We start from the raw sequence: 20,729 nt of genomic DNA on the forward strand, positions 1-20,729 counted from the left end.
CTCTGGTACATCCCGAATTCAAATAGATGAACTATTCTATTATTTGTAGTGAAATTTACACATTTCTTCTTACCAACTAACTTTTAAATAGGTGCAGACATATGTACACATTCACACAAGTTGTTTAAATGACACCTCTGTTTTGCAGGGTGTCGCAGTGAAGACAGACTACATCCCTCTGCTCCAGTCTCTGGCTCCATACGGCTGGAGACTAATGTGTGTGTTGCCCACTCCCATCGTCAAAATGAAAAGGTCCCAAACTCATAGTAAACCTTTAATCAAGACAATTATGTTCAATGATACAGTTCAGGGACATATTATAGTATAAACATTGCCTGAAAAAGGAGTCTTCTCTTAGTTTTTATTCTTCATTTAAACAGCTCTTACAGACCCCTGATTTGTTATTTTTGTCTTAGTGATGGAAGTTTGGCCACAAAACAGATCCTCTTCCTCCAGAGACCCACGCTGCCTCGCAAGAGGAGAGACTTGACGGTGTGTGTGCATGGCACAAGGTTTATTTCTGCCACAAAAGAAAGGATTCTGCTAAAATTAGATTAGAGTTGTCTAAGAGAACAGTGTGAAATTGTAATAGCGTTGTCAGTTGACATTAAAATCCTCAAAAGTAGCTCAGTGTCTGACAGTTTGAGTGTATGTTTTCCAGAAACTGCACCTCAGAGGTCAAAACAAAAGGAACTTGAATATTAAGAGGACATCAGAGAGGGAGATATCACCGCTGGCAACAATTGAGAGAGAAATGGAAAGAATGGAGAGAGAAAACACAAGTCTGATGAGACAATGTGAGATTATCCAAAAGGAAAATGGGCAGACTTTGCCAGAAAGCCCAGAGAGGAGAGATCAAGCAGAAAGGACGGTGGAACTCCACACGCAGAGGATCGACATCCCAATCATCCGCCCAGGAAAAAAGGATGCCATTACAAACGGCGATCAGGAATTAAAGCACACAATTACATGTGTAAAACTGGAGGAAGTGCGTGCGGCGGTAACAGAGAGAGCTTTATTCTCTGGAGTGTGCTGACTATTAATTTATGCATATTTAACCATTACAATATGCTCATGTTTATTCAGGCAGAACACACTATAGTCAGGCCCTTGTCTGGGCAAATACATCTGCTGATGGAGTAACTGTCCTGGTAAGATTGCTAAGAGACGTTTGAATCTCGTAATTATTTTGGTTTTAAAGGTAAATTGCTGTAGCAAATGGCAGTGGATTCAAACAATTATGTGAAAACGTCCTTTCAAGGAGCTCTGAATATGCTAAATGCTGACCAATGTGTTGAGACTTGCACCCGTGTAAATCTGTGATGTTAGCTTGTTTTATTACATACAATATTAGCATATGCAATATGTCATACACTAGCTCAAATTATTTATTGAAGACAATTGCAGTAAGGATGGCAGTAACTGATGTCATTCTTTGTAAAGTAACAGTTATAGTGAATGTCTGTGAGACAGTTAATGGTGTAAATAAAAGCTCTCAATGATGGGCTTAAGATGCAAATTAGAGACGCATCATTTACGGCAGGATTCCTCAAATCTGTTCTGCACAGTTTAGTTCAAACCCTTATCAAAATCACCTAACTGCAATTTTCTAGTAACTAGAACTTGAGCTGGTTCAGGTGTGTTTGAGTAGAGTTGGAGCTAAAGTCTGCAGGCGAGTGGCCCTCCAGGGCCAGATTTGAGGAACCCTGATTTACAGCAACAGCTTGCAGTTTTCTTCTGTTTTCAATGTCGCTTTTCATTGTGACTTTACATATTTAAACAATTCCTTACTATTAGAGAAAAATAATTTGTTTCGAACATGTCGAATATTGACAATGTATTTTAAGAGTTTAATTTTGCCTAGCTCTAATCCAAAACAATTCAACATTGCAGCTCTAGTCCCACTTTTTACAGTAAAATTTGATAAACTAGAATGCAAAAAAAAAATTGCATGACTTGCTCTTAAAAAGAACAATATATGATACGGTTCTTATCTGATTTGTTCACAGATTTTTATGTTATTGAAACAATTTCAACAGCAAATTTCGGTCTTTAAAATAAAATTTAAGTAGACGAGGGCTATACTTGCAAAGCTGGGAATAGCTGCTCATGGGGTGTTGTGAATATGGCTTACTTTGTTTGAAGATTATGAGGGCACATGAATTTAAAAAAATGTGCACAGATAAATTATAATAAATACTGCAACGACTTTAAAGGGACTTCTACCGTATTTAGCAGCTTTCAGCAAATTAGGACTATATTAAATATAGTTACAAATATGTTTCATGTTTTTGTCGCACCACTTTTCAGATCATTTCTACGTCCCTGTGAAGAATGTTTATAATGAATAAATATGTGTTCTAAAATGCAAACATAATTAAAAACAAAAACGGTGCAATCTGAGTGTGCAATCTTTTAACATGCCTTCAAAGCAGGACTCCTGACGTTAACCAGCAAATGAACTGTAATGTAGATCATTACAGTGCCTGTCATGGTCAATTTGTTGAGTCCATCTTTAAAATGAGGTATAACAGAAATAGAGAGAAAATTGTTCAAATGCAGACATAGTGTCTGTTGTGCGTTTCAACAGATCTCAAAGTTATTACAGGTCTGTTTCTATAAATGACACCGATGCAAATGCATCCATCACTGTGTCCTCTGCTTCGGGTGGAGGTTTAAAGCTACCACCATTTCTCAAAAAGGATTCTGTCCTCCGGTAGGCCGATTCTCTGCAGGTCTGAACTCACTTTCTCTATCATAGGAGGAGGGCCGCAAAGATAACACAATGTGCGCTCAGAGTCTACATAGCGCTGTAGCTCCTCTTCTGATATCCTTCCACCTGCGGAGACACAAGAATATCTCATGTGGCGCATCATGTCGGAAAATAGTTCAATGTATTAAAACTTTAGGTAACAGATAGCAAAAATATCAGCTGTAGATATTTCTACTCACTTATTGTGTAAGGCTGAAGTTCCTGCTCTATGACAGAGCTCTGCTGGGTCACATGGAGATCGCAGGAGAATCTATCTGGTCGCTCATGACAAATGTCAATAATGGTGTTCTGAATAGAGCAGATATCTAAAAATCAGTTGGCAGCTTTAATCTCACTTTAGTGACAAGTCAAGGGTGCATATACTTGCCTTGAAGAGCAGCTCTTTGGTGTTCTTGGCGCTGTAGCACAGGTGTGTGTGTCCTGGTGTGTACCTGTGACCACCAGCGTGTCTGAGCAGATCTGCTGCATGCAGAAGGATTGAGTACAGAGGGTTAATGCCCACACCACCAGCTACCAGCAACAGGTCCACCACAGGGTCCGAAGGTTGAGGGTCAAAGAAGAAATTACCTCCTACCCTCACTGCTACCTGAGAGCCCACAGAGCACTGAAACAGAGGACGACAAATAGGAATTTACAAAAAAAGAAGAGAGAAAATAGAACAATATAAAAAATCCATAAAAAAAATCCATATTGTACATGCACAAGAAAGGTAATGCAGTACTGTAACCAGCAATCCAATGCATTTCCGTGTGAAACAGAATATTCAGTGAAAATATACTGATTAAAGGTTATGTAGACAAACTTGAGTTCCGGCAGAGGGATGACCTCTGACCTGATGCATGACGTAGCTCCTCATCTCTTATATCAAAATCCTCTGACATTTTTCTTTAAAACTTCTCGTTTTAGACTAATTCATAACCGGAGTTTTGTTTTGCTCTATCGTCTGTGCTCAATTCTCACCTAAGCTGATGCTATGTGCTACGTCAGGTAAGAGGTCACCCTTATATCGGAACCCGACTCCCTTGTTAACACACATACGGCTGTTGCCGGAAACCAGTGATTATAGTTTAAAAAGTTTTAAATATGGATTTGTCTTTCAAAAACCAAAAGCTTCGCTTCAGAAGGCCTTTATAAATCCACTGGAGTAGTACGGATTATTTTATGATGGATGGATGTGCTTTTTGGAGCTTCAAAAACTCAGGCACTATTCAATCCCATTACATAGCTGGGAAGAGCCAGGATATTATTTAACATAACTCAGATCTTCTTCGGCTGAAAGAAGAAACATATACACCTAGAATGGATTGAGTAAAGGGGGTGAGTAAATTATGAGATAATTTTAACTATTAACAAACATTTCAATAAAATCATGGAATAGTACATTCAAAATAAAATTCAAAAGTGTGAGGATGGTAAGATTTTTTTTTTTTAAAGAAATTACTATTTTTATTCAGCAAGGATGGATTAAATTTTTTACAAAAGTAACAGTACATATATTTTCAATTTCAAATAAATACTGTTCTTTTGAACTTCCCATTCAGAAAAAAAATAATTTAAAAAAAAGTATAATGGCTCCAACAGAAATATGAAACAGCAACATTGATAATAATAATAAGAAGAGTTTCTTGAGCACCAAATCATTATATTAGAATGATTTCTGAAGGATCATGTGACACTGAAGACTGCAGTAATGACCGCTGAAAATTCAGCTTCGATCACAGGAATAAATTACATTTTAAAATATATTAAAATAGAAAACAGTTGTTTTAAATTGTAATAATGTTTCACAATATTACTCTATTTGATCAGATAAATGCAGCCTGGGTGAGCATAAGAGGGACTTCTTTCAAAAACAAACAAACAAAAATCTTTCCAACCCCAAACTTTTGAGAGTTAGTGTATATCTATTTTCCATTTACTCACTTTTGTGTGAATCCAGTGTGCTGGAGGATGGTGTGTGTTTTTGACGGCCAGTTCGATAACTCCCTCTCTCTTCAGCAGGCCAGGACTCGAGCAAATGGAGAAGCCGCCCACTGTTTCCACGCCTGGGATGAAGAAATCCACCCTGTGAAAAAGGGAGCAATTCAAAATTAATATAATATAATATACTGACACACTGCTGAAAACTAATAACACAACTACATAAAGTACTTTTAGAAAGTTAAGAGAAAGTATTCTTCCCACACAGTATCTCTGTAAAGCTGTTATCTCTGTAAAGCTGCTTTGAAACAATCTGTATTGTAAAAAGCGCTATATAAATAAATGTGACTTGACTTGACACAGTAACATTCTAGGACAACAAAACCCTAGTGTCCAAAATTACTTATATCAAAAATACTTCATAAAAAAAACGAAACATGTGCTTTGAGTCACCATACAGTATGTGTATGCAGAGCATGAATAAGTGATAAGCACATATGTCAGGCACACACACACACACACCTACTCATGTTCTTTAGCAGGAACACAACATCATATGGTCTGGAGGAGTTTGTGCATATATCTGCATAAATCACCACCTGACTTTTTCACCTCACTCAGACTCCCTCAAAACTCCGACACATACACAACAGCAGCAGAAAGTGAGAGAGAAAGTGTGAGGAGAGGTTGATGTACGAATAGGTTTTTTACATTATTTTCTCACACTGAAGTAAGTGGGAATTTTAAGTGAGAGGAAAGCACCATCTCCTGGCCATTTTGAAAAATTCCATGTCTCCTTATCCATTAGTCACTTTCTAAATAAAGTAACATTTAGGAACAGTATTAGCTCCAGACTGTCTGGATTAGTGTTTCCCAACTTTTATTGTCTCATATACCCTCACAGCCCCATCATATTATACTGGATACCATTTAGTATACCGTTCTTACCACTGTCCAGCCCGGAAGCTGAAGTCAGGATGTGGAACCTCCAGTCTCAGTCGCTTTACTGCTTCAGATTCATTCATAACGTCACAAACACGTGCAGAGAAAAGTTCCTGGATGCACACAGAACATCAAATCATGTCTTTACAGAGAATTTACAATAAAATCCCCATATTTCCGCCTCTCGGGATTTTAAATGTAATGCTTTATTCAATGCGGATGTACAAATGAGAGCCATTATACATTCTTATCACTCAAAACTATACACACACTCGATGATTGAAGTGTGATAATATATAGCATGACAATATAATCTGCATAATATGTTACTGAAATAACAGTATACTATCCAGTATGCTACATATCTACAAATTGAAGTAGTACAATAAAAGTAGAAATAAATAACTAATAAATGATTATGTCGTCTTGAACTCTCATGACAAAAATCAAATGACATTGGTTGACCTACAACACGGAATAAGTGTCTGAACTTCCACCTACTCGGCTACATCATTTGTTAACCATTTATCAGGAGTTCAGAGGAGTCTATGGTCAACAGGCCAAGGGTTTCATCCAATATAGATAAAGAAATCTAAGACTCACCATGTCTCGATGAACGTTAGCGGTTCTCTCTAGATGGTCCGTCTGTCTTCTGGATGACATTTTTCTGAAACAAATTTTGTAAAGTTTAGGTTGAACACAAAGGATAGTGTCTAACGCTGGCTGTGTCTCAAAATGTAGCTTGCGCTCCTTACATAACTAAACAGTATTTTGTTGCATGCCAAATAGGTAGCCAGCTTAAGTCAAGAGGTTTTAAAACACAAAAAGCCTCTAGAAACTGCCCCAGATTCTGGATACTCACCGCGTGACTGTGTCTTTACATGAACACAAAACAGCGGGTCTGAACAGTTTTGATCCAACAGCGAAACTTCTGACCACCGTTCTTACAAAACACGGGACACCCATGATTGATCAGATAGACGGTCTGATCCCGGCCAAACACCTGATAATGTCATCAAATACAAAGTAAGTTAGTTGTATTTACGGAAAAATAACCAACGACATTGAAATCTGAAATGAGAGTTTCTTCTCAACAGCTGATATAACGTTATCAAGTGACATTCACACACGTGACCAGCAAGCAATTTATCTCTAATGCTAATAAAATAATCAGATTTATGTTCAATTTATCTTTAACGTTAAATGAATTATAAGCAATACTAAAAATTAAGCGGACAAAGCAAACGAGCTTATATGCTCAAGAGGAAGAATATTTCGTGTCAAAATAATTCACCTCTGTCACACCGTAGCTGTTCCTTCTTCGTCTGTGTTTAAGGATAGTGAACACAGTCTATAGCGCCACCCAGTGTTCTTTCTTCACTTCGGTAGTGATTGGCGATTTCGAAACACTGCTTCATGAAGCTTCGAACCCTTGAATCTTTTGTTTTAAATCAGCTTGTTCGGAGCGTGTATCAAACTGCCAAAGTCACGTGATTTCAGTAAACGAGGCTTCGTTACGTCATGAATGGTTTGAAGTATCAATGGTTCACACATACACATACATTTTTCTGGAAAAAATTTTGCCAGTATTCACTGGAAAATATTGTATTTCAAATCTTTGTGTTGTATTTAGAAATTTTATTCTCAAAAACAAATTTCTTAAGATTTTGTGAAATCTCTTGAATTCATTCATTACAAGAACAATACGTTTATTAAGAATTATCACATTTTTCTACTGGTTGAGGTGTCATTGTTATTTGTCTGTATTTTTTTCTTTTCATTTTTATATTAACGTATTCAATGCATGCAGTGCTGTTTCGTTTCTTGCAAAATAAATAAATAAATAAATAAATTCAATGGTTTTCATTCAGATTCACTGAGACATTGACACATTTCTTGTGCATGCACAGTATGGATTGTTTTTTTATACAATACAGAATTTTTTTTTTTAAATAATTAAAATTATCAGAACTCTAGAGAGCTATATTCCATATATGCTGATGCATGCCACTATTTTATAGATTTTGTCTAATTTCTTTAAATAAAACAATTGCAAAGTGTTTGTTTTTATGCATGTTTGGCCTGAGTTTTTGTTGCATCTACACTGTTCTGACCAGCAGGGGTCATCAGCGTGTGGCGTTTCCAACACTTCGAAACAGTGAATCATTTTGAGAAGGAATTGGTTCAATTGATTCGAAGCTTTGAAAAGCTTCATTTCTCCCATCACTATAGTTCGGGATAGGAAAGGTGTGTGCAAAACATTAACCTATCAAGCAATATTAATCAGTTACATATAATATTGATAATAATATTGAAAATATATTTCATTGTATCTATTTAAGATACATAGCCTAAATTGCTAGCTGTTAAAGCAGGTCCAGGCAAGATGTTCACGACAAAAATAAAATGACAAAAATAATAACCTACTGGATACTGAGGGGTGTCAGTGAGATATCACGATTTGACTGTAGCCTACTTGAAAATAGGAAAGTCTCTACATAGCCTACTTTTCATCAGTTATTTTCTTTATTAAATTATAGACAGAGGTGGGGGTGGGTGGGGGGCTCTGTCTTTTCAGTGTTGGTTCTGGTTGGCAGGATAAATGTCACATCAATATCATGGAAAGTCACGCCATTATGATTACATTAAAAACTGGGAGGAACTTTCAAACTGAGCTCGTGAGAGACGCTTCAAAGCATGTGATGACATGCCAGTTTCCTTTATGGGCAAACATGAGCTGATGATTTAGAGATGTAGCCTATATGATTCGAATATAGCTACAGTTCTATGCCGCATTACTGCCTAATATTTTTTTCTCATGTTTTTTATACATGAACTTTATTTTTTTATACTGTATTTTCGCTGACTAGCCTACTTCAGTCTTATTTTAAAATAATTAAAGGAGCTTTGTGTTCAACGAATCTTCTTCAATCGTTCGTCCCTTTGACCTCCAACCGTTTCCCAATGACTCTGTCTCCTGAAAGCGCGCGGATTTGTGCAAAACTCGGCTGTCTTGAAATCTTATGAAATCTGACTTTCTAAATTGTTTTTAACGCCATGTAATTAGACGACACGACCGTGTTTTGTTATGAAAACTTTTTACGGGTTGATGCAGGTCGAGGGGCAGCTCCCCCTGCCACGAAAATATTTTACCCTGTGCTGCTAATATGCATTTACATACGTCAGTTTATTTAAATATGCTCTTCTGACTATTTTATTCACCACCAAACTAATTTAATCTCTTTTACTGTCAACGGACATTCTGTGCAACACAAATAGCCTAAAACAATAAAAAGTAGTCTACATAATAATTCGCCTATAGCAAGACTTTAATGATTTTTTTAAACTGACAATGTTTCATGGTTATTCACTTGAATACATCTTCAATAAACCTCTTCTGATTAACATGTTTTAAATTTTTGACTTTAATTTATTATAGCCGATTTTCGTGGGGGTTAATATTATAGCAGTGAAGTTTTATTATTAGTACTATAGCCTATTTAAACAATATTGTCCCCAAATCTAAGTCATTGGGAAATAAATTATTTTGAACTTTTTAATGAAAAGGCAAGGTTAGCTCAGGTCAAACAGAGTAACTCAAAAACGTCATAATTTTCGTGTTTCAAAACTTTTTGAAAATAATTATCAAATGGTACCCAAGTATCCCCGGTCAGAAATCTTATAAAGGATTTTCAAAAATGGATTATATGTCCACATATAATCATAATTATTTATCGTTGACCCTGAAATCTATATTAAAAAATCATAATTTTCTCAAAAAGGACTGCAGATCAAGGATATCTAATAATGGGCCATTAAAAAGGCTACAATGTAGCCTACCATTTGTTTTGAACAAGGCCATAAAGTCTAAAGTCTCAGACAACAGTCTGACAAAAATAAGATTGTTTTGAAATAGCTTGTGTTTCGAAATACAAGGAGAAAGCAACAAGGGTCACGCCAACATGAGACTCCGAGTTCTCCTCTCAGCTCGCGCTCATAGATCCCAATTAAGAATCAGATGCTTCTTGTTACAGAAACGTCACATGATTGTTGTATTAAATTAGAGCTCTAGCGAGTGACTGTGAGATGTGAGAAAGAGCAGAAGAGAGTTGAGGGGTCTGGGACGAGCAGCTGGACTGGTAGAGTGGGACATACAAGAAAAAAAAAAACCCAATCTGATCAATTATATTTGTATTTTCAATTGAAAAAAATTCGACATGATGCATTTGGAAATGTTACTTGTGCTGGCCTGGGCATTTTTCGTTCCTATAACGAACAGCAAAAAAAGTAAGTAAAACCTTTTTAACGAAATTATTTAAAAAAAGTCATCAGTGAATGTTTATAATAAAGTTTTTACGTTTTTGGACAAGTGATTGTTGAATCAAGGTGATTTTATATAAACCACTAAAACAATTTTATATAGGGTGTAGTGTAAAAGATTCCTGGTAGGCATTTCTAAATTCCCCCATTGTCGACGTAAATTATGTTTGGAAAAACATATGATAGGCTATAAAAATGTTTTACATTGTGTTGGAATAATTGTTTTCGTCCGCGCGCTGCAGTCTCATGAAACTAATTAGGCTGCGATAGCTACTTGCGTGAGATTCCAAGTCAGTCTTGTGGAAATACTTTCCTCAATATTTCGTTCACCACCAGACTGTGAGAATATGCTTTATAGTCTATTCTTTTAATCTCTTTTTTAATATCTGAGTTCGTTAAAAGTATCCATAGGCAGAATGCAAGGATAGATAAAGTTAGTGAGTAAATTAAGTGCATTTTAAGACTTCTTTGGGAAGAAGGCTGGAGACTGGGGCTATTGTCCTATTTTTAAGTAGGTTGATATTTGTACGTTCACCTCTGTTTTTGTAGATATAGCCCAGTGAAAAGTGGCAAATTCCATGCGAGACAATTATAGCCCAGTTTTCCCTGTTATGGTTTATAAAATTTCAAGACTAACTAATGTAAATTATTGTCCATTTAATTACATGAAACAGTTCCAGTGAAGAAATGTTTGTGTAATGCAGCCCTGAGTTTTACATGGCTTTATTTTCATTCACAATGCTTTTAAAATATCTGTTTTCCCTTGTCATGAGTGCAGCTTATGGTGACATGTTCCTTCACAAACACAAGCTCCCTTTTCCGTTCCCAATCCCTGGATGGGATCCGGACACGAACCCTTGGGACGAATCTCTGTATCCCCCCGTCAAACAACTGCTGACTCGCAGACATGGTAAGAGTCATGTAAAATAGCCTATCAGTGTTACTTATTTTGATCCACACTTCAGAAATGCAAATCCCCAATGAACCTTATTGTGAATTGTTCTTTAACAAGCAAAAATGTTTTTCGGTTTTTTTAATATAAAGACATTTTCCCACTATATAGAACCTTTTGTGTAGGCTAATGGAAAGGTTCAGTCAGTGGATATTAAAGGTTCTTCAACAATCGATGCCAGTCAGAACCTTATTTTTAAGAGTAGCCTACATGTAGGCACTTAAAGTGTAGCCTAATACAACATGATTATTTACACAATAGATACGAGATAATTATTACCCGTTTTAATAATTGTGATATAAAAATCATTTCAGTAGGCTACTTTTGACAAACATAATGTAAAGTTTTAGAGAGACAAGCCAGCTAATAGCACACATCACAGAAGTCATCAAATTGCCAATGGGTGCGTCTCAATCAGCTCTCCAGCTCCCTCGGTCGTGAATCAACATATCCAGTTCACGAATACAGGCACTGGGATGGACAGAAAGGACCCTGGCATATTTTGAATAATTGATTAGGCTACTTCTCGACCGCTAAAAAAGTATGTTTTTTTATGTGTGTAGTATGAAAGTAATCTGGATGTATACATTCGCCATGTTTTCATTAACATGTGACCTACCAGCGTCAGTTGCGTTGCTTCACTGCAATTCACAAATCCTCTCCAGTGGCCTCAGTTAAGTGTCATCGTATGCACACTTAAGAATCAAGCCATAAGTATAATCCAGTTACTTTTTGCCAACTCTTTTATGAAGACTGTAAATTCAGATGTAGTCCTACTACTTTTGTCACAGAGTTTTTTGGTTGCTATAGGGAAGTAGGCTATACGATTTCAGATACATGAGCATCGATGCTCCCTGATTTTCATTATGCATTGTGGGATTTTTTAGGAAGCTAACTTTTCAGTGCATTAAAATGGCCGACTCCCTGATCAGTGCCCTGACTACTGAACTAGGGAGCTCTATTTATCTGACCCCATACTTACAGATATTTGTGCTGATGTTTTCCCGCCAAAATGATGTCTCTTATCCAGGAGGAAGACAATCTCATTGGTTAAAGTGATATTACAAAAGTTTGACAAGATGGAAAGTCATACTGAGGCCACAGGATATGTTAATAGATATTGGAGAAAAAAAATCTTAATCTCAAATAAAAATGGGGACATAATAATGTACTGCATGACAGGAATAAAAATGTACATTAAAGTGCATGACAGAAATGACCCCACACAATAATCATTCAATGCTCTCTCGTGAACATCACAGACAAACCACCGAAGGTGCGCCTCACAAGCGACAGCCCTGCAATGAACGGCTCGTGCATGTCGTTCACTGCAGCTCTGGAGTTCCCACCGTGCCAGAAGGAGGACAGCAATGGTAACCTGGTGTATGACGAGCACTGTGACGACGGTATGAAGGGGGCCTCAGGTGCTTCATTCCTCTATAATCTCTATGCACAATTGCAAGTGGAAAAAATGAGTAGTATTTCAAAGGGTTGCATTTACATATCACATATTACAATTTTTTCATCTGTTCAACCCCTTTGCTTTTTTTTAGCTAATGGGCAGGTGCGCTCAGGGTATGTGTTTAACTGGACATCCTGGTTGGATGACTATGGCTTTGGGAAGTGTACAGATTTGAAGAGGTGCAATGTTTTTCCTGATGGAAAGCCTTTTCCTCAGACCAATGACTGGAGACGTAGAGGTTATGTCTATGTGTGGCACACCATGGGTGAGTTTCAGCCATTCACTGACCCAAATGATATCAGTGTAACCACACTAATGTACCATCATCCTGTGGTTTTTCCCTCACAGGCCAGTATTTTGAGACATGTGATGGCTCCTCCTCCCATCTGACCCTGAACACTACTAACATGACATTTGGAGCCGGTGTGATGGAAGTGATGGTTTATCGTAAACAGGAGCGCAGAAAGTACAGCCCGCTCTCTACGGACAGTACTGTGTTCTTCATAACAGGTCTGCCTGTTACTTTCAATCATATTTATGTACAGAATCATAAATGTCCCTTGATATATATATTTTTCAATTTATATAAAATTGATGTATATTTTTAATATTATAAATAATATTATATGTATAATATTGTTTTTTTTATTATACTATTAATACTATTATATAAACCAATATATTACCTTTATTATGTAATTATTTCGTTTTGGGTAAGATTTTTTTTTTAAAGAAAAGAAAGAAATTGATACTTTTATTCAGCAAGGATGCTTTCAATTAATCAAAAGTGACAGAAAATACATTTATAATGTTATAAAATGTTTACATTTTAAATAAATGTTGTTCTTTTGAACTTTCTATTCATCCCAAAAAAAAATCCTGAAAAATGTATCATAGTTTCTAGTAATTATTACGCATTAAAACCTATTTTGTACATTGATAATAATAAGAACTATTATTGATAATTGAGCACCAATAATATCTGACAATTCAGCATATTATAATCATTATTTTGAGGCTTAGTAATTGAGAATAAATTACAGGAATAAATTACATTTTAAAATATATTTATTTCACAATATTACAGTTTTTTCTGTATTGTTTAATTAAATAAATGTAGCCTATATAAATGCAGCCTTAATATATATATATATATATATATATTAAGGTTGCATTTATATAGTTTATATTATATATATATTATATATATGTATATTATGTGTATGTATATATATATATATATATATATTATATATATGTATATTATGTGTGTGTATATATATATATATATATAATTTTTATATATATATATAAAGATTAAAACCCCTTCAACTTCTTCTATTGATACATTTTCGTATTTTAACCAAGGTTTTACGTTCCTCCAGATAAGATTCCACTCTCTGTGAACATTTCCCAGAAAGCAGCAGCCAGCATAACTGACAAAAACATCTTTGTCAGGGGGTCTGATGTGATTTTCAACGTCCAGATCCACGACCCAAGTAACTATCTGAAGACAGCTGATGCGGTGGATTTCATTTGGGACTTTCGGGATGGCAACCAATTGGTCACCCACAGCAATGTGGCAACCCATGCGTACAACACGCTTGGAAATGTTACAGTCAAGCTCCTAGTGGAGGCATCATTCCTTGTACCCTGCCCACCACCGACTCCAACACCAATGCACTTCACACAGGCTCATACCCCAGGTAATCTCATCAATACAGGCACTTTACGCTTCTAGACAACAGATATCCTCTTATCTATGCCAGACATATTCATTATTATCCATTAAAAACAGGACAAAATGTGGACACTTATGCTTAAAACTGCTGTCTTGTTAAAAGCCAGCATTTACAGCATTCAGTTTGATGTGCTTTGTTTCAGAAATGCCTACTCTACCTCCTGGCACTCATGCATTCACTAGCAAAATGGATACCACCAAGGGTAAGACAAGTTGTATTTGAAGCAACAACAATTTCTAATATGAATGACCACAAACAGAACACATAAAGGACATTTCTACAAGCCCAAATCCTGAAAAGTTGGGACCTTTTGTAAAATGCAATGAAATCAAGAATCTGTGATTAGTTCATTCTCTTTCATCTTTATTTAACTGACAGAAGTACAAAGAAAATATTTCCAATGTTTTCACTGAACAACTTATTTGTATTTTGCAAACTCTTTTTACACAGTCCACAATGAGCTGGTGAATTGGTAATAGGTGAGGGTATCGTGTTTGACTGTAAAAGAGCTTCTCAGTCTTTGCCAGCAAAGATGAGTTATGGTTCTTTGTGCAAATTATTATGAGAGAATTGTCAAACAATTTAAAAAAATCACATTACTCAAAGCAAGATTGCAAAGAATTTATGTCTTTCACCATCTACCATATATAATATTGTGAAAAGATTCAGGGAATACAGAGAAATCTCAGTAGATGTAGGGCAAGGCAGGAAACCTCTGTTGAATGTGTGTGACCCTCATACGCAAGAAGAAAGCTATGCATCTGTTTAATGCAGAGATGCTGCTATGTCCTCCGGGCCTGAACTCATCTCAGATGTTTCAGCTTGTTTTTGGGGGAAACGGACATTGAGTTCTCAGTCCCATAGATAGACGTAAGGGACCATCCAGACTATCATCAATGACAGGTACAAAAGCAAACATCTGTCATGGTATGAGGTGCATCAGTGCAAACGGCACGGGTGACTTTCACGTATGTGAAGGTACTGTATGTACATTGACGTGGTGTAGGCGTATATTGGGATTGTACAGAAACAAGATAAACTGCCATCAGGATGACATCTTTCCTGGGAAGCAAGACAATGCCAGGCCTCATTCAGCATGTGCTACAACAGAGTGGTTTCTTAGGGCCCTTTCACACCTACCTTGTTTGGTCCGGACTTTCGGACTTTTCAGTTTGGTCCGAATCAAAATTACAGGTGTGAAACCTACACACCTGTAGACGACCACGGTGGTAGGCGACCAAACAGATGAAATTTGATCCGACGAGAAGAGGTAGTCTCGGTCCGGATCAAACTGAACAAAGGTTTGTTCAAAAGTTCTAGTGTGAAAGCATTTCTGTATGGTTCGGACTTTCAGACCTTTTACAGGAAGTTCCGGTGGTTCCCGCATAGCCGAAAAAACAGAAGGTGGCAGTCAACTGAAAAAATAAGAAGTCAACTGAAAAAAGAGCACAAAAATGCAGACACTTTCCAAATATATTTGCAATGATACATATTGATGATAACATTTAGGCAACAAACACAAAAATCAATTTTCGTCAAATCATTATTTTTTGTTGCTATGTATCAGCGTTAATGTTAGCTAAACAAAAACCATTAAAAAATAATTGTTTATAATAAAATAAACAATAACTGAAATAAAATTAAATTGAAAAAAAGCTACAAAAAGAGCACAACTGAAAAAAGAGCACAAAAATGCAGACACTTTCCAAATATATTTGCAATGATATGCGTCTGTTCATTCATGTTGTCAAAGTTACCCGCCGAATTGACAACACGCTGACGTCAGACGCACGTCCATTTACAAACCAATCAATGTCAAGATGCAGCCCACATAGATGATGACGACAGGACGCAACTATGTCTCGTCAAGTTCTTTAGTGCGCTCGCGTAATTGCAGTGTGAAACCAAACCAAAACTTTCTGAAAGTATAAAATGTATCAAAACGTGAACTTTGGTTCGGACCTTGGTGCGGACTTTCAGGTGTGAAAATGCCCTTAGACACTTTACACCATAGAGTGAATGTGCCTGACTGCAGTCCAGATCGGTCTCTTATTGAAAATATGTATCATCAAAAACAGAATCAGAAAACGACGACCACGGACTGTTGAGCAGATGTCTTATATCAGGCGAGATTAGGCAAAAATAAATTGCAAAACTTCAACAATTAGTATCCTCAATTCCCAAAACTTTTAAAAAGTGTAATTAACAGTTGTAATCATGCCTCTGTCCCCACTTTTTTGGGGTTGCAGCCACCAAAATCAACATTTGTATAAATTTACAAAATACAATTAAGTTGTTCAGTGAAAACATTGAAAAACTTTTCTTGTACTTTTGTCAGTTAAATAAAGCTGAAAGAGATTTAACAAATCACAGATTCTTGATTTTATTGCATTTTAACAGAATGTCCCAAATTTTCTGGATTTGGGGTTGTACAATGTATTTAACACTTTTCAACTATTCTCTAGCTCCTATCATCACCAATCCTTCACCAAGTACCACCCCTCGAGTTCATACAACTGCTGTCCCAACAACCGAACCATTCCAAACTGATTCAGAGGTGACATCTATTACAGCAACTGCTGTACCTGAGGCCAGTTCAACCTATAAGCTGCCCACCTCTCCGCCGATGATCAAACACACACACTTCAAGGTGTCAGATTGTTTTCGCCACATGTATGGGTCATTTGAAGGCGAGATAATCATAATTGGTAAGAAGATTACCAGACCACAGCAAACATTTAGGCAACAAACACAAAAATCAATTTTCGTCAAATCATTATTTTTTGTTGCTATGTATCAGCGTTAATGTTAGCTAAACAAAAACCATTAAAAAATAATTGTTTATAATAAAATAAACAATAACTGAAATAAAATTAAATTGAAAAAAAGCTACATTTCTCATTTTCATTTACTTTAAAGGTGCAGTAAGCAATTTCTGAGAAATGCTGTTGAAAGTGGATCAGACGGAGCAACACAACAAACTTGTAGCCTATCAGCAGTAGGGGGCGTGTCCACTGATGATGGGGAGGAGAGAGAGTGAGCAAGAGGGAGATTTAAAGAAAGACTTTAGAAAGAGAGATGGCTGAGAGACATTACAAAAGAGAAAAGCTCAGGGGAATATCACTGGAAAAAATAAAGGTTATGATCAGGCAACAGCTTTAGGACCCGTGTTAATATTAGAAAAGGCCTTATATTAGACCTAATTTATAAAGTTAGCTATAGTTACGGGACAGTTTTGAGTGTTATTAGCCGCATTTCCATTACAGATTTGCGTAAAACATTTGCGATATTTTCTAAATACAGATAAAAAACTATTGCGAAATTACGGCGTTTCAGGAGCAGTTTCCACTGCAGTTTTGCAAAATATTCCCTTTTCCATGCGAGCTTAAAAACATTTTTTGCAATATATGGGAGTGCACTGCCATGTGTTGTTTTTTTCTAAGGCACGTTTTAAAAAAAAGGTAAATGTCCTTATTGAACTAAGGCCTAATCCCGGCTTTATTAAGCCCTGTCTGTGAAACCATGCCTAAAAATACTAAATTTAAATGTAAAATGGAAACAGAAAATATAAAAATAAAAACCTAACATACTCCAAAATATTAAAAAAAAAAATGAATATATCAATGATTCTAAAATAACACTGGTATGTTTTGTACTAATAATAATGGGCCTACATTATTGTTTTTTATATAAAAAAAAATGTCTGTTTCTGCAGAACCTCCTCCAGCTCTTCAGAATCTGCCAGCTAATCAGATTTTAAAAGTGTCAGCTGACAAAATTTCCAACACATCTGTAAACTTCATGGTGACATGCTCAGGCAGGTAAGATTTAGACAAACCGCATATATATATATATATATATATATATATATATATATATATATATATATAAAAGCAGACAGAAGATCATGTGCTTCACTTGAGAAGAGTGTAGAGCATTTTTAGATGTAGTTGATTCTGATCTGCATTGAGCATTTGAGGCCCTCCAGCTGAGACATTTCACAGCACGTCACCGTCATATGTCAAAAACATTCAGTCACATTTACAACACGGATGACGTGTGGATGACACCCAATATAATTGAGCATCATCCCTCCTTTTCTCAGTGTTCCCTCAGTGGCTTGCACCATTGTGGCCAACTCCGCCTGTCGGGAGGTCAAGAATATCTTGTGTGAGGACGTGGCCCCTTACGGCGAGGGCTGCAAAATCAGTTTGACACGCATTTTCCAAACGCCGGGCACTTACTGTGTCAACATCACGCTGGGTGTGCCTGGAGGCTTGGCTCTTGCCACCACCACCTCAGTCACAATTGGCAACAGCCCTGACAAGAGTAAGTTTGTAGTGTCCCTTGACATTTGCATTATTTGTTTCTCCGGTTTCACTTTATTTTGATGGTCCCTTTAACACATTCTGTTGACTATAATGTTGCACCTACATGTCTACTAACTCACATTAGTAAAGTATTAGTAGACTGGTAGGGTTAGAATAAGTTGGCATTGTTGCAAAGTTACTTAACAGAATGTTCAAAAGGGACCATCAAAAGTAATGTTACCAATTTTTATAATATATATTGTTACGAAGTTATTTTAGTATTATTTATATAATATTATAGTATTTAATATTCTGAATGAGATTTTTGTGTAAAAATTTACATTTATCTTATGTGCTTTTGCAGTTTTTATTAGTTTCTAAAAATATATTTCTATTTATTTTCACTTCGGTTTTAGTTTTGGTCATTTTAGTACTTAAAACTAAAAACAATTTTAGATATTTTTTTTTTAAATTTTGTTTTTTATTTCAGTTAGTTGCCAAGGCAAATTTTCTAATTTAAGTGTTTTATCTAAAAGGTATTCATTTTTTTCAGCTTTTTAAATACAATTTTTGTTTAGTGTTGCCAACTATTTCCAATGGAAAGTAGCTAAAGCCTGCTCAAAAAAGTTGTTAAATGTTGCTAGATGACGTAATACACCAACTCCTAATCCGTGCTCACTGTATTTTAATATTACATATATTATATAGCTGATAATTTACATATGTTCTGTCAGACAGCAGAACAAGTATGATATAGTGACTGACTAAATGTTAACCAGCAGTTCAACAAGTCAATTGTTGCTTTTTTTTCCCCCTTAAAGTCGCTAAAGGTGTGTGAAGTCTCTAAATTGAACTTTTTCTGTTTTGATCCTCACAAATAGGCCCATTTCACTTTAAACCAAACATTTATAAAGATTTAGAAATGTATGAATGTACATACTTATAAATATAATATTTATTTTAACTATATAATTATAATTGGCTGATGAATATTTACATTTTTCATCCATCCTCTTAGACTCTCCTAAATCCTCCCACGTTGCTGAGGTGGTTCTGTCTTCCAGCGCTGTGCTTATTTTAATTTTTGCATTCCTTGCCGTCATGGTTTACAAGTGAGTACCACTAACCATACTGATGTTTCAAAAACATAATCTGCATCTTAATCCCTTCATTTTTTTCTATTCCTTTTAGGCGATATAAGGTGTATCGTCCAGTGAGGCGCTCTATGCTGGAGGATGCCGAGAGAAATACTGGTAGCAGGAGTTTAAGCAGAATAAGAGCAGCTCTGTTCTCTGCCGACGGAGAGAGAAGTCATTTATTGACAGAAAGGCCACAATAGACTGATCCGAGTTGTCGCAGCATAGTTTCTGCAGCTGCTGTTTATTCGTTACATCTCTCAAGCTGTAGTCTATCTATAAGAATAACAAAAGTGATCTCGTAGACGAGTGTTTTCAGCAAGATTAGATTACTCTGGCATCTTCTATTCAGTCAAAATAGAATAAAGCAAGCATTTTAGTTACCGCACATACAAGCTTTAAAGATTTTTAATGGGAGATGTGGGATGAATGAGCTCAAATAGGCTATACCAGATCTACAGTGTTTTACAAATCTAAAGTAATCATCTAAAACAACTAAAACTACTTGACCCATCACAGAAAATGTTTGGTTTTCCCAAACAGAATCACAAAAATATGAACTAGGATTTAAAGCTGAAAATTACAGCTTTTGGACCATTTTGAGTGAAGCTTTATGCATTTGATTTGACATGTTCATATGAAATGCTGTTTTTTAATGTGCAGAAAGGATGAGAAAGTTGAGTGAGATGGGTAATGTTCGGAGAAGATACTATGTTTTGAATATATTCAAGAGATATTGGATTCATTTTGAAAATATGGGGAGTGAATTTGGTGCACTTTTTTGGAGAAGGACCGGTGTCTTTCAGTTGATGGTAATTAAGCTGTTCTTTCATAAGAAAACACTTTACTAACAATTTCTTCTTATGACAAATGAATTTGGGAAATTTGTATTGATGACATACATGCAGGTTGGGTATTGAAATTAATTTGACAGCACTTCTGGAAAATATAATTAGCTAATCATTCGTGATTATATAAATGAACCACTCCTGTAAGTGATGTATATACAACAATATTCTAATAAACTTTCTAAAACACTATCTGCTAATGTACATCAGCCATTTTTATACATTGATAACCCATTTTGAAAATTCCTCAACCTTTGTAGGGGTCATTGTATTTTAACTGAAATTAGACTAGTTTTTGGGATGGGGAGGGGACGAAACAACCTT

General features: G+C 36.0%; 3 protein-coding genes across 7 annotated transcripts in view; 2 read left to right on the forward strand and 1 right to left on the reverse strand.

The window, feature by feature from the left end:
- rftn1a (raftlin, lipid raft linker 1a) overlaps positions 1-2,398 on the forward strand; it is a 28,074-nt gene extending 25,676 nt beyond the window's left edge. Inside the window, exons 8-10 of the mRNA XM_077195456.1 lie at positions 149-252; positions 417-492; positions 662-2,398. Of these exons, the coding sequence (XP_077051571.1) occupies positions 149-252; positions 417-492; positions 662-1,036 (555 nt within the window). The 3' untranslated portion in view covers positions 1,037-2,398. The remainder of the gene's footprint in view (positions 1-148; positions 253-416; positions 493-661) is intronic.
- oxnad1 (oxidoreductase NAD-binding domain containing 1) lies at positions 262-7,015 on the reverse strand. 4 transcript variants are annotated; one of them, XM_077195474.1, is made up of 9 exons: positions 6,930-7,015; positions 6,498-6,638; positions 6,239-6,302; positions 5,642-5,748; positions 4,697-4,838; positions 3,341-3,377; positions 3,141-3,235; positions 2,953-3,061; positions 262-2,839 (listed from the first exon to the last, which is right to left on the reverse strand). In XM_077195474.1, exons 2-9 carry the CDS (start codon positions 6,599-6,601, stop codon positions 2,682-2,684), a joined length of 816 nt encoding a protein of 271 aa, XP_077051589.1. In that variant the 5' UTR covers positions 6,602-6,638; positions 6,930-7,015; the 3' UTR covers positions 262-2,681. The 4 variants fall into 4 exon arrangements, with proteins under 4 accessions (XP_077051589.1, XP_077051586.1, XP_077051588.1 ...); XM_077195471.1 differs by having other exon boundaries at positions 3,141-3,377; XM_077195473.1 differs by having other exon boundaries at positions 3,141-3,377; positions 6,498-6,616; positions 6,927-7,008.
- A 2,672-nt stretch (positions 7,016-9,687) lies between these two features.
- gpnmb (glycoprotein (transmembrane) nmb) lies at positions 9,688-20,597 on the forward strand. 2 transcript variants are annotated; one of them, XM_077195458.1, is made up of 12 exons: positions 9,688-9,922; positions 10,734-10,865; positions 12,170-12,331; positions 12,461-12,634; positions 12,718-12,879; positions 13,755-14,075; positions 14,254-14,313; positions 16,577-16,819; positions 17,827-17,932; positions 18,217-18,440; positions 19,440-19,533; positions 19,613-20,597. In XM_077195458.1, exons 1-12 carry the CDS (start codon positions 9,853-9,855, stop codon positions 19,758-19,760), a joined length of 1,896 nt encoding a protein of 631 aa, XP_077051573.1. In that variant the 5' UTR covers positions 9,688-9,852; the 3' UTR covers positions 19,761-20,597. The 2 variants fall into 2 exon arrangements, with proteins under 2 accessions (XP_077051573.1, XP_077051574.1); XM_077195459.1 differs by having other exon boundaries at positions 9,722-9,922; positions 12,170-12,313.
- The last annotated feature ends 132 nt before the right edge of the window (positions 20,598-20,729 follow it).

Source organism: Siphateles boraxobius, unplaced genomic scaffold (assembly GCF_051911475.1).
Source record: "Siphateles boraxobius isolate OS27281-9 unplaced genomic scaffold, OSU_SipBor_1 33, whole genome shotgun sequence".
Classification (NCBI taxonomy): domain Eukaryota; kingdom Metazoa; phylum Chordata; class Actinopteri; order Cypriniformes; family Leuciscidae; genus Siphateles; species Siphateles boraxobius.